Source organism: Glycine max, chromosome 14, assembly GCF_000004515.6.
Source record: "Glycine max cultivar Williams 82 chromosome 14, Glycine_max_v4.0, whole genome shotgun sequence".
NCBI classification, from domain to species: Eukaryota; Viridiplantae; Streptophyta; class Magnoliopsida; order Fabales; family Fabaceae; genus Glycine; species Glycine max.
In genome coordinates, this window is record NC_038250.2 from 46,364,927 (window position 1) to 46,379,284 (window position 14,358).

Sequence of the window (14,358 nt, forward strand, 5' to 3'; positions counted from 1 at the left end):
GACCATAATTTCCGTAATACAACTTAAGTAATTTTTTTAAAAGTATCACATTGTGTCACTTTAATATCTTTCATTTTGGTGGATTTTTGTACCTGCATAAGGATAAAATGAAATGCGTAAGAATAAAGTTTATGAGAGACCTATAGAATTTGGTGGCATATTGATGGTTAGATGAATCCCTTCATAAGCGACACACATCTACGATACAACAACAACCTTAATTATGCCATATTCCATAAAGTTAATTATTACTCCCTCTTTCTCAATTGTAAGAAGAAAAAGAAAGAGACATATTTCACATTATTAAGTAATTAGTTATTTTAATTAAAAGTATCAGAATCCCAGTTAAAAAATGAACATTTTTTAAAATTATTTTTTTATTGATTAATCAGGTAGATTTCCTCCGGATCGTAAATTTGATACATTAGTTTACACAAAATAAAATTCATTTTTATTTATTTATAATAAAGTCTGTATTTTCTGAAAAGGGGTTAGGAATCGAGAAGGAGAAGAAGAAGAAAGGGTTGGCTTCGGCCCCAAAACACACACACCCACTGCGAGAGAGAGAGAGAAATGGGAGAGGGAGAGAACACAGAAATAGAAACAGAAACAGAATCAGAAGCAACATCGACATGGAGCCTCGGAAAACACACTCAGATAATCGAACTTTCGGAGACGCTGACGAACGGGAACCTCAGCGCCAAGATTGAGGCCGCGAGGGAGATAAGGAAGATGGTTCGGAAATCGTCGTCGTCGTCGTCGAAGACGCGCGCGAAGCTCGCCGCAGCGGGTGTGATTGAACCGCTCGTGCTGATGCTCTCTTCTTCCAACGTCGACGCTCGCCAATCCTCGCTCCTCGCCCTCCTCAACCTCGCTGTTCGCAACGAACGGTACCCCCCTTCTTCTCTCCCAAGATGCATGCTTTTTTGTGAATTGTGAAACGGGTCTGCGAATTTGGCTTCTGGGTCTTTGTGTAAACCTTGTTTGGTTCTTCTGAATCTGATTTTTATGTGCTGTGGTGTGGATATTGAGTGTTATTGTCATAGTGTGATGCTTAATTTTATCCCAATAGAAAGAAGAAAATAGAGTATAAAGGCACTGTTTTTTTATTTATTTTTGATAAATCGTTCTGCAATATCTAGTTGATGGATGATTGGAGATTCTATTCATTTTTCATGATAGTGTTCAAAGAAAACTGGTTCTTTTGAATCCTGTTCTTGTGCTGTACATTTCGTTCAAAATCGCTTCTCTAAATGGTGCATGTTTTGTTGATCTGTTTTTGCATTTGCTTATTATGGGCCAGTTTGTTTAAACTTATTTGTTAGAAAAAGTGCTTATTATTTTAAAATAAGCAGTTTTAAATAAACTGGCCCTATTTGGTGTTCAAGATGCTGCAGAAATAACCTTAGGCTAAAAATCTGCTTTTTGGCATAAAAAATAAGCAAAATGGAAGATGGACTAACTTAGAGTCTTAAATTCATGCTAGAGTGATACATGTTTGATCTTCCTTTATAAAACTTAACATCACAACAGACTACCCTTTATCGAGGATATGGCTTGTTATATATATGTTTCAATTTCCAAATTTATTTTTTTGATTTTCATCTTTTGGTTAATTTGATAGTCTTAATATTATTAGATATAGTTTCTGTTTTATCCTGAACAGTTCTCACAACATAACATGACAGTTGTGACTGAATTTCTATGATTTTATTACTGTAGTTAGTAGTAAGCTTAGACAGAAAAAAAAATACACTACTTGTTCCAGCCTAAAGTTTGGGAAATGATCTAGGGTGGTGGGAATAATGCTGGAATGCCTCGAGGTTGCTCCAGAGGTGGGGTACCTGCAGTGACATTTCTAACTCTCAAGTTTGTGTTTGGATGAGGGGGGTGGGTTTATACTTTAGTGTATCTAGGCTAGAAATGAACACATTTGAGGTATTTTTAGTAACCCCCGATTTAATATGCCTTTAAGTGGCATTTTTACCAGGAGTGCATGCTGCTCCTGCTCATGATTATTGTGATAAATTTGGAAGTTCTGTTAATTGTCTGCCAACTCCTTCTTGACATGTGTTTTTTTTGGTGGGGGAGTATTTATTAGAATCAGGTACAGGATGGTCAAATTGGATCTTAGGATATATCCTATGTTTAATGCATTGCTGTATCAGTATTGTACGATTCACAATATGATACATATGATTTGATTCAATTCAAGGAGCTGGTGATACAAATCGTGCTGTGAATCGTTTTGGTGCTTCAATTGGGTGATGAATAGCAGGAACCACAGATGAATTGCTTGTTGTTCATGAATTGTGTGATTCTGGCACAAACGGGTTGTGCCCCAAACCAGGTCGGGTCTTGCGCGACCCAGTCCTAGAAACCCTACAAAAATGCTCCCCTAAAAAATATTACTTGAAAAGAGGGAATAGGCCGAATATGAGGACAATGATTTGGGTCTATGTGGTAGATGGATATGTGAGTTCTATCTGATTAAGTGGGTAAGAATTGGCATTGATATGAGGTTTGGCTCGTTGCTTTGACATGGTCCACTACCCAGTACCCAAACAATGGATAACAAAAAATATACTTTCATGTAAAGAAACATTTAAAACATTACAGATATATCAGCATTTTAAAGTCCAATAACTCATTGCATAACCAATAAACTGAAAAATATAAAGTTCAAAATAAAACAAGATTCAACTCATAAATCAAAATTACAGAAAAGAACAATTGCACAAGTTAAAGTGGTTCAACCCCTCAAAAGAAAATATCAATAAAGATGACACCTGTTACAGTACATAAGCTAATCTAATGATTGTCTCATTCATCATTCCCAAGATCAATGTCACTTAATTCATCCTTGTCCTCTGGTATCAAAAGCATTACCATAGATGCATTTTTGTAAATGCCTTGAATCACCAACTCTATCTTTCAATGTTCATTCTTCTTTCATAGATGTTCCTTCTTCTTACTAGCAAATGACTCAGAAGTTCCCTTTTATGTATTAGCATCTTGGGTACGTAGTTACCTATTACAAAACATTGTTGACTATTTGCGTCTTACCATCTTCAGCTTTTTCTTTATTTTCCAGCAATTTCAGAAAGATCTATTTCTAACTTTGTCAGGAACAGATGTAATAGTACTTACATTCTCTTTTGTTCCAGCAAGGTGATGCTTCATCCTTGTAACAACACCCCAACAATTACGCGAACAACCCTTGCATTTGTCTGAAAGCCTATGTGTAAGAACAGAACACTTTTAGAGTGGTTCCAAATGACCTCAATGTCCTTTTTCTTTGTTTTTTCCCATTTTACCCCACAGAAAAAAAATCACATGACAGAGAGTAGGAACCTATTAAAAAAAGGGCAGAAAGGGACAAGGTGGGACCAACAACCTGTGCAGCACTGTGGGAGGAAAAACAGCATAAAAAGCAAGGGTTGGGGACCATCTTTTGGAATCATTGGAGGGAAAGATTCTTCAGTTTCCCTCCAATCTTATAAAATAATTATAAAAAAAACCCTAAAAATCAATTCTTTAGAAACAGGTCACAGTGGCCCGACCTATTTTTACATGTGACCTGGGCATGCACACATTGCACAATTTGACTCAGAAATGTGATTCTTGTGATTCATAAATCATAAGCTGTTTCAAACAATTCTAGGTGTGATTCTGAGTTGATTTCAATTCACCTTGCAATCTGTGTCAACCACCAAGGACATCATATCGAATCACAATTTGTGTGATTCTGATAACCGTATACTAGAAGTTAGAAAATGTTTAGACACTTTTCATAGTTGCACCACATCTTTCTGCTCAGAAGTAATGTCCTTACTGATCCAGCAGCTGTGATTGTGATGGTACTAACCAGAGGAAGAGAAATTTGCTGTGTACATAGATTACCTACTATAAGTATTAAACATGCTTCTCAATTTGATGCTAGTGAATTTTTAGAGGATGTGGCATTAGCATTACCTGTGTATCTTCCTATTATGTAGCTTCCACATTTGAAACAGTTCCATGGGAAATTTGATGTTCTAATAGAAAGGATTTTTGTTTTATGTCAATGGTGTTAGCCCAGAATCCTTTTTTTTTACTCTCTAACAGAAATTCTGCTATTATTATAGTCTTTTTAGTGAAAAATACTACAGAAAATAACAAAAGAAGACAACTGATGAGGGATTGTCATAATAAGGTTTACAAATCATTTTCTGATATAATTGAGGGAAAAGAGGGAAGATTTCATGAGACTCTACTTGGGAAACGGGTTGATTATTCGGATCATTCTGTCATTGTGAAACAGAAATTTTGCAGATTTTTTCAATGTTGAGCAACTTGATGAAGTTCAAGGAAAATAACCCCAAGTATGTAATATTTGTACCTAATGTCTCCTGCAGTTGGGTGTGATAAACTAGCCAAAAAGTTTCATGAAGCGTTAAACAAATATATGGTTGTAATCTGGAATCCTGGAACCCCAGAAGCTAAAAGTACTTTATCTGTATGCATAGGAATTAGGACAGAACTATTTATGCAGTCAGTTTTCCTTCTTTTTTTTTTTTTCCGGGTTTCTCCATTTTCTTTTTCTACAAACAGTTGGTGAAGAAAAAAATTTGACAATAAGTGCAAGATCCCACCTGTTGATCCTTATGTTTTGCATTTTCTTTTGAGCTTTGGTTGAATGGATTTTTAACTCCCATCCTTTGTTAGTAACCAAAATCAGATCCATGGTGAAATTGGTCAATGCCAAATGTTAGGTTAGTTAATTGGTTTTGCTTGCAAGTCTCATTCTTGTGTAAGACTACTTTCTATATTGGGTTGTTAAAACCTAGATGCTAGCGATGTTAATATTTTTTGTGAAGGTTTATACTATTTCTTAATATAAAGTGAATATTGATTTCACGTGATATGGTACTGATAATTGAGAGACCCAATTGTTACTTAGTTATAGATCCTATGTGATCATTAGTACGATTGCTTCTGCATATGTTTGACTACTAATTTGCCTGATTTGGTGATGACTCGGACATTTTTGGGTGTGGTATATTTTTAAGTATTATTTTATTTCAACTCTAAAAAATTCATGTTTACTGGATACATTGTGCCTGACAAGGTCGAAGCATTCTGCATTATCTTCAATGTATATTCTTTTACTACTCTTTTTGTTGTTATTCCTCTCTGATTTTATGCTTTGGGTCCTGCTCTTCATTCTTTTCTTTTAAGTTATGTTTCTCTTAGAAATTAGTTTTTTTGTATAACATTTTGGACTTCATATTTGTTAGAAACAAGGTCAAAATAGTGACAGATGGTGCCATGCCTCCACTGGTGGAGCTCCTCAAGATGCAAAATAGCAGTATACGAGAATTAGCTACAGCTGCAATCTTGACACTCTCAGCTGCTGCATCCAACAAGCCAATTATTGCCGCATCTGGAGCTGCACCTCTCCTTGTTCAGATTCTCAAATCTGGAAGTGTTCAAGGCAAAGTTGATGCTGTTACAGCCCTCCATAATCTTTCTACTAGCATTGCGAATTCCATTGAACTCCTTGATGCAAGTGCTGTTTTCCCTCTGCTCAACCTCCTTAAGGAGTGCAAGAAGTATTCCAAGTTTGCAGAAAAAGCCACAGCACTGCTTGAAATCCTTTCCAACTCCGAAGAAGGACGAACGGCAATCTCAATTGCAGATGGTGGAATCTTAACACTAGTAGAGACAGTTGAAGATGGATCACTTGTCAGCACAGAACATGCTGTTGGAACCCTGCTATCATTATGCCGAAGCTGCCGAGATAAATACCGGGAACTGATTCTCAAAGAAGGAGCAATTCCGGGTCTGTTACGTCTGACAGTGGAGGGCACAGCTGAAGCTCAAGATAGAGCGCGTGTGCTTCTGGATTTGCTCAGAGATTCTCCCCCTGAAAAAAGACTAACCTCATCAGTTTTGGAGAAAATTGTTTATGACATTGCTGAACGGGTAGATGGAGCAGATAAAGCTGCTGAAACTGCCAAACGGTTATTGCAAGATATGGTTCAAAGGAGTATGGAACACAGCATGAAATGCATCCAGCATAGGGCTGCATCTTGTACTCCTTCTATTCCATCCACTTGATGTGTACCTTTTTTTCCTCATCAAGCAACTGCACAATTGAGTTTTAACTTGTATATATGTGTTTTTATTGTATTTTTTTTTCTCTGGGGGGAAAGTTAGTATGTTAACTAGATCACCATGCAAAGTGAGTCTAAGCTGCTCTACATGACTAGTGTAATGATTTTTACCAGACTAACTTGGGATTGATATGTTGACCTCATCACTCAATTAATTACATTTACACCTAATTACTTCGACCTGGATGCTGTCTGTGCTTTGCACATACATAAAGGAGTCTGTACTTGCATGTATTTCTTTTTCACCGAGTCATGAACTTGTGAAAGATTGCTAATTATAAGCTCTCTAGATCAATCAATGGATGTAATATGGGACATTACTTATTTTATATTAAGGATATGATCGTAAAAGTAGTTAAAAAGGCAATTGGAAATATAAAAGCTATCTGAAAAATTATTTAGTAGCTAAAACTTGATAGTTGAAGTGAATAAGTAAAATGTCTCGTTTTAATAACTTAATGAATTGTTTGGCTAATCAAAACTTAAAGGGGCCTTAATCATCATTTGCCCTAACAAGACACATGTCCAACATTAGTGTAGAAATATAATTCAATTTAAATAATCCGAGTTTGGTTGTTTGTTGGCTAGAATTGGATGTTTCTAAGACTTAATAGTTAGGCAAAATCCTAAGAGCTTAGGGTTGTCTATTGATAAGGAAATTAATAAACAAATTTCTCTTGATTATCGACAAAGTAAGAACTAAGGAGAGATTAATTATTAAAGTTTATAAATATCTAGAATCAATTTTTTTAGGGAAAAGACGCATCTTTGAACCAATAATCGATCCTAGCAACTAAAGATGAGATTATAGCTTGGGCTAGAGTTTTCCCACTATATAGTTTTAATTATTTAATTTCCCCATTTTTTTGTTACAATTTGCCCCATTTATTGTTTTGTTTATTATTTAATTTTGGTAAAAATATGTTTTCAATCTTTAATAAATATTTAAATTTTGTGTTTGTTTATTAATAAAAAATTTCTTTGTTTTTATTCTATAATAAAACAAAAAAACTGTCCTTTTCAGTTTTATTTTATCCCTAATAAATAAATTTTTTTTTCATTTATTATTGAAGACTAATAACAAATAAAAAAAAGAGAACAAATACAAAATTCATTAATTAATTAGGGAAAAAATATCAAAAACCCAAAATAAAATTATTATTTTATTAAGAACTCAATATAAAAAAAATATTAAAAAACAAACACAAAATTTGAATATTCTCTCATTTTAATTTCCTACTCAAAACTCTCTTTCTCCTTTGTTCCGCTAATCATACAAAAGAAATGAAGTTGATATGGATTTGACCTTACTCACTACTTCACTCAAAATATTTTTTTTAAAAAAAATACGAATAAAACATGTTAAGTTGATATCTATTATAGATTTTGTAATTATAATAGTCAAATCCTATCCTAAGAAAAATTTGGTATCAAATTTTGTTTAATTTTCATCCCTAATTATGTTCCTCCCCACCAACAAACCAAAATCACGTGGATTTACACCTCTACCACGTCACATCCTTCATTAAAAAAGGGTGCCTTTGCTAATATTATCAAAGGAAGATGAAAACAGTTTATTGATGGGATAAGTGCATTACATATTTTGTAGTATGTACTTGGTTACTTTTTATGTTTTTGCAAAAGGAAGAGGCTAAACTGTTCAAAGACGATTTGGAGGGAGTTGTAGAAGATATGAAATCGACTGCTTAACAATCTTCTCAAATCTATATGCTTTGAATTCGTTTAATATGTTTCAAGTCACTGTTGAGTTAGAATTTACGAATTTTACGAGGAAAAATATTTCAAGATCCATGTTAAATTTCTTTAGTCAAGATTAAAACTCCTTATAAAAGAAAAAAGATTAGGAGAGTTCATTCATTGAGGATGAAGAAATCTTTGAAAAATATACACGAGTATATACTTACACATTTCTTTTTCAATGCTTGCCAATTGTTCCCACATACTTGGCTACAATCATTAGTCTCCTTCCTATATAGATATCCTTAACAATGGTCCCTCATCAGCTGGGAACATCACAGTGTAGTCACATGGCGTAGAGACCTTCATTAGGAATTTAGGGAAGATTGTGAAGAAAACATAGATATTAACTAAAAAAAGTTTAAAGGTTATGTACTCATAGGATAAAATAGGTTTATATTATCATTTAATTATAAATTTTTATTTAAATTATTTTAAGATAATTATCTTAAATATCAATAAATTTTTCATACATAATAATGTGGTAATTTGATCATTATCTAAAAAATTTTACACACATAATCCTTTTTCTCAAATAAAAAATGTTTTAACAATAATGCCATCTTGGGCGCATACCATGCCAGTATTGATTGTGACAAAGTTTAGCAGATCCAATGGAAGTTGGACCGTGGAAAATTAGAATACAAAAATAAATAAATAAGTTAGAAAACCAATTTTGAAAAATTAAATATAACTAGAGTATTAAATAATTAATTTTGTCAAAACAGAGCATTCAATTTCGAGAGCGAGGATCTCTGATGTTATTATGCTTTTCCCCCTTAAAAAGTTAAAAACACTTGACTTCATCATTCTTTGATTTTTTTTTTATATTTTAAAAACTCAAATTATTAATTACTTTCATTTTTTTCTCCTTATATTTCTCAGATAATTAAATTTTTCAAAATAATAAATTTTAGTTTTTAAAAATTATTTCCTTATATCAAATTTTAGTTGTTTATACTTTTGAACTTTTCCCCCCTAAATTACATATTATTCCCATAAACTTAAATTGATTGTATTAATTATTTATTTAAATTAATTATATATCTTCTTTGTAATGTTAAATGTTTTTAAATTTAATTTAAATTAAAAATTTCTATATAATAAAGTATTTTAAAAATAATAGAGATGAAAACATATAATTCTAAAAGTCAGATATTAAAAAAATTAACCATTTTTAGAGGCTAAAACACCGTTAACTTTTTTATATATATAAATGTTTCAAAATTTTTTTATTAGAAAGTCTTTCAAAAATACTTCTTGATATAAAAAAATAAATTAAAATATATTTTTAATTCTTGAAAATATAATTAACTTTAATTTTAGTCCTCAATTTTTTTTAAAATTCTAATAAATTGAAAAACATATATCTAACCATGACATGCTAAACTAAAAACCATAATAAAGTGACATATATATATATATATATATATATATATATATATATATATATATATATATATCACATTATTAATAAAAAATAATTAGAATACTTCAAAAATAAATTTATACAAATTAAAATTAAAAAACTAAAATTAATTTAATAATATTTACAGAAATTAAAAATTATTTCATTTTAACTGTTGAAATTTAAAAACAATTTCATCTCAAATGAGTGAAATTAAAACCCTAATTTAACTGTAGAAAAACAAAAGGCATCGTACCATGTGGCAGCATCGGCAGTGTAGAGTAGCATGTCATAATTCTTCACTTTTCAATTTACCTTTTTACCATTGTCGGTGACCAAGTACTCTGTGCTAAGCTACCATGTTCTTATGTCACCAACAAGCCAATCATAAATTCATATAAAAAAAAAAAACGTGTTCATCGGACAATCGCATTATAATTTATTGAGAAAGAGAAAATATATAAATCAAAAATATCTTACTAGGGCTTATTTTACTTTTAAAAAATTATTTATATAGATTAATTTATCAACAAATTCACCCTTTTACTAAAGCTGTGAATTAATTAACAATTTCATTTTTATATAACCAAGAGTTGTAATCTTCCCCATTGAATCGTCCACTTTTGAGATATTTTCAGTTGTTACTCTTTGTCCAAAGTGAAGATTAAATCCTAAACTTTAGTTAAAAGATCTAAATTTTGAACTATTTACGTCAATATCTTTTATTAACAGAAATTGAGACGAAACAAAAATACATACATAGTTTACTCTGATAATCATAATATATACTATATTACGTGATGCATGGGTGCGCATTACGCCAAGCTCTTCAATTTTCTCACGTCATTTTCTGCCATATTCTGGGTGCGCATTCCACTCACTGTTTACTCTATCACAATCTTATACTATACTATCATCTTCTTTCCCTTTGTTTTTTTCCTCTTTAATTATCAAAATTCGTTTTTTGTGTTGACAACTTGCATTATTGCATATACATAGGCAGCACAAAAACCTTTTGAGTCAGTGAGAGAAAGAGAGAGAGGGTGTCAGTGATGCCCTTTTGCTTGATCCGTCATTTGTCAAGATAAGATTAAGAGGTTAGTTATCACTTTGGCATTCAGATCTTGTAATTTGGATAAATGGGTATTCTGCTTCCATTCATTTTCAGATCTTCAAATTCCAATACTTGTTCGTTTCATCTTTTTTTCTCTCTAATAAAAATGCTAACTTTAAACCCCTTTTGTTGTCTTAATCCATTATAGTTTACTGGGTATCATTGTTTTTTCATGTTCATGTAGGGTAGATATCTTGGTGGTGATTTGATACACAAGAAGAATGTTGGGTCGGGCTGCATTTTCCCGAACTGGGAGTTTCAGGCCTGAGAATTTAGGTCAGAATGCCATGGCCATGATTGGGAACGTTTGCTTCTCATTTTTTGTTATTGGGGTTTTGGTTTTCACCATTATGGCTGCCACTTATGAACCTGAGGATCCCTTATTTCACCCTTCAACCAAGATCACCACATTCCTCACTTCCAAATCCAATGCAACTTTCAAGTCTGATAACAGTGTTGTGAGAACTGGGGAGGATTTCATGGCTGCTAATGAAACTGCGTTTGGCTCCATTATCAACTCAACTGATGTTGACAACTTGGCTAGTGCGGAAATTATTGATGCCGGCGATGCAGCTGCGGCTACTCAGTGTGATGTGAGTGGCCCTATTGATTGTAAGGACCCTGAGGTATTTCATTTGATGATGAGGGCAACAATTGACAAGTTTCAGGACATCCATTTTTACCGATTTGGGAAGCCGGCTCCCGGTTCCAATGACAGCACTTGTGATATGGCGTGGCGGTTTAGGCCGAAGGAAGGAAAGGCTGCTGCATTTTATAAGGATTATAGGAGGTTTGTGATTGATAGATCTGAGAATTGTACACTTAGTGTTGTTAGCATTGGGGAGTACCATACTGGTGTAAATGCAAGGAAGAGGAAGAAGCATCAGAAAGCTGGGCTAGAGAAGACGCCACTGAATCTGGACCAGGTGAATGCATTACCTGTTGTTGGAGAGATTGTTAATGACAGCCTCCCTGTGGTCGAGTCTGAGAGTTCGTTTATTCATGGTAAATACTTGATTTATGAGGGTGGTGGAGACAGGTGTAAGAGCATGAACCATTACTTGTGGAGTTTCTTGTGTGCTCTTGGGGAAGCTCAGTACCTGAACCGAACATTGATTATGGATTTGAGCATATGTCTGTCTTCAATTTACACATCATCGAAGCAGGATGAGGAGGGCAAAGATTTCAGGTTCTACTTTGATTTTGAGCATTTAAAGGAGGCAGCTTCTGTGTTGGACAAGGAGCAGTTTTGGGCAGATTGGAACAAGTGGCAACAAAAAGATGGGATGAGTCTTCATCTTGTGGAGGATTTCAGGGTCACGCCCATGAAGCTTATGGATGTGAAGGATGCCTTGATCATGAGGAAGTTTGGATCTGTTGAGCCGGATAACTACTGGTATAGAGTCTGTGAAGGAGAGACAGAATCCGTCGTGCAAAGGCCGTGGCATTTGTTATGGAAATCAAGGCGGTTGATGGATATAGTGTCTGCAATATCTTCAAAGTTGAACTGGGACTATGATTCTGTTCATGTTGTGAGAGGGGAAAAGGCAAGGAACAGGGAGCTTTGGCCTAATCTTGATGCACATACCTCCCCTGATGCGCTTCTCTCAACCTTGCATGACAAGATTGATGAAGGAAGGAACCTCTACATAGCAACAAATGAACCTGATACATCTTTCTTTGACCCTCTGAAAGATAAGTATACCACTCACTTTCTTGACGAGTATAAGGAGCTTTGGGATGAAAATAGTGAGTGGTACTCTGAGACAACAAAACTCAATAATGGCAATCCAGTTGAATTCGATGGTTACATGAGAGTGTCCATTGATACAGAAGTGTTCTTGAGAGGTAAAAAGCAGCTTGAAACTTTCAATGATTTGACCAGTGATTGCAAGGATGGTATTAATACCTGTAATGTTGCAGCAAACTAATGTGAGATTTGAAACTGCATTGTTTGATATATTGAAATATACTCCTCATAGTCTGATGTACTTTTAGCTGTTATATGTGTTGCATTTGAGAATTTGTATCCTTTAGCCTTAAAAGTGAGGAGTAAAATCGTTATAGTTTTGTATTGTAAGAGTAGTGACTACTTGGAAGTTTTGATGTTCTTAATTTATATTTGTTTCGCTCTTAAATCACTTATCCCTTGTGGACGACTGAAACAAAACTGCTTATTCTGATTTTTTATTTTGTGCTTGCCCTTTTTGCGTTGAGCTTAATTACTATGCACTAGTGTAAAAACTTCATACTGTGGACCAATTAGAAAATTATGATTGGCATGACTTTTAAGGTGACGATGGTAAAAATTAATAAACTTATTATACATAGTCAATTATGATTTGAAGATAATGTGCACGTACTATTTTTTTTTTCTTTTTGTATTTCCACACTAGTTTACTAGAAATTCAGATATAATCATAGTTATTTCAATTGTCAGTTGTTAGGGGTGTTGGCCATGTTATTTTTTGTACTTGATTTTGTTTCCTATATTGACGCATGCCACTGATGTAAACGGAGGAGAAATTTATTTCCCTAAAGAAAAAGACAAGGTGACTATTTTCCATAGATTGAAATAGTTTTTTCATTGCCATAAAGACAATATGAAAGGGTGTTAGGGAAGCTTTCAATGTGCATCTGAAGTTGTTAGGTGCAGGCTAACATTAAGTAGAAAACATAAAAGTGTTAGTTAAGCTTTCACTATACTAGAAAACACATAAAAGGACACAAATCACTCATGAGTAGGTGAATTCAATACGCGATAAATAAAATGCTTCACCATACTCCTTTCTGAGTTTTTAATGTGAACGTCATTTTCATTTATCTTTGCTAGGCAACTGCATTGACACTTATGAATTGTTATGTTACAGATTCTTTCATTTTCCTTAAAATTCATTGTGATGTTACAGATTCCTTAAAATTGGACCGGCATGTTTAAAAACCACATGAAATAAGAACTGATCAACTGAAGGATGACCAGTCTAGACAACTTACAAAATTCGATAAAACAAAAAATGAAGGTTTTTTCAAAGAAACAGCCGAATATAGTCAAAACTAGGTAAAAACTGATGTTAAAAAATTGGTTTAAATCGATATTTTCAAAATAAAAAAAGTTTTTTTGTAAATATTTTTCTAAAATGTTTTTAAAACAAATACTTGTATATGTAAATATGTAATATGATCTTTCATACTAATTTAAAATTTGTTTAATATCATATTATTAAAAAGTTTCGAGTTTATTACTTTTTTTATACTGGATTTATTATTTAATGTATAATATTATATTGTTTTAAATACAGATTATCAGTTCGATTCAACTCCGACTAATCTGTGAATCCTGAACCAATGATTTTATAAGTTCAATGATTTATCTTAATTTTAAAAACATTGCATTTGGCAAAATAAGGACATTTTCATATACTGTCCTTTTTTCATGGTGGCTACGGTTCAAAATTTATTTCTTGACAACACTTTTTTGGATGCTTTCAAAAGGGTCAATCTAATTCGTGTACTGATTATTTCTGAGAAATAATGTTAGTTTTTCCCAAAATATCTTATGAAAATGATAAAATAAATGATTATTTTATTAAAATAAAATGAACCAAACACATTTTGGAATGAAATAATCAGTACACAACTAATTTAGACATCAATTCCGTTGGCTATCAGTAATACAGTTGTAATCCGAGCAAGGTGTCGCATATAATTTGTTAGAATTTGAATAATGCAATTAGAATGCTAATCATAAGGAGGGGTGGAGTATAACTGTATAAGTATCCATAGGAAGGAAAACTGCCTGCCCAAGCCTACTGTCTAACTTATATCAAGCCTTTTTACTAATTTATAATCAATGTACATTTTTTTAAAATTCAAAGCCTGCATACTAATTAAGTCAGGTCACGGTTTTTAAAAAATTAGTT

General features: G+C 33.1%; 2 protein-coding genes across 5 annotated transcripts; both read left to right on the top strand.

Moving 5' to 3' along the window:
- The first annotated feature begins 431 nt into the window (after nucleotides 1-431).
- On the top strand, nucleotides 432-6,329 carry LOC100782472 (U-box domain-containing protein 15). The gene is made up of 2 exons (XM_003544818.5): nucleotides 432-890; nucleotides 5,280-6,329. The coding sequence occupies exons 1-2, from the start codon at nucleotides 574-576 to the stop codon at nucleotides 6,100-6,102; spliced, it is 1,140 nt and encodes a 379-aa protein (XP_003544866.1). The 5' UTR covers nucleotides 432-573; the 3' UTR covers nucleotides 6,103-6,329.
- Nucleotides 6,330-10,151: 3,822 nt separating this feature from the next.
- Nucleotides 10,152-12,576, top strand: LOC100781040 (uncharacterized). Of its 4 annotated transcripts, none has more exons than XM_014767120.3 (3): nucleotides 10,152-10,188; nucleotides 10,328-10,421; nucleotides 10,628-12,576. In XM_014767120.3, the coding sequence occupies exon 3, from the start codon at nucleotides 10,660-10,662 to the stop codon at nucleotides 12,367-12,369; it is 1,710 nt and encodes a 569-aa protein (XP_014622606.1). In that variant the 5' UTR covers nucleotides 10,152-10,188; nucleotides 10,328-10,421; nucleotides 10,628-10,659; the 3' UTR covers nucleotides 12,370-12,576. The 4 variants fall into 4 exon arrangements, with proteins under 4 accessions (XP_014622606.1, XP_014622605.1, XP_040864884.1 ...); XM_014767119.3 differs by having other exon boundaries at nucleotides 10,170-10,188; nucleotides 10,623-12,576; XM_041008950.1 differs by having other exon boundaries at nucleotides 10,180-10,421.
- Nucleotides 12,577-14,358: the final 1,782 nt, after the last annotated feature.

Bases quoted from the DNA above. Each gene is read 5' to 3' on its own strand.
- LOC100781040 (XM_014767120.3), top strand. From the start codon at position 10,660: ATGTTGGGTCGGGCTGCATTTTCCCGAACTGGGAGTTTCAGGCCTGAG.
- LOC100782472 (XM_003544818.5), top strand. From the start codon at position 574: ATGGGAGAGGGAGAGAACACAGAAATAGAAACAGAAACAGAATCAGAA. The intron at 891-5,279 runs GTACCCCCCTTC...CATATTTGTTAG, and splicing joins CTCGCTGTTCGCAACGAACG to AAACAAGGTCAAAATAGTGA.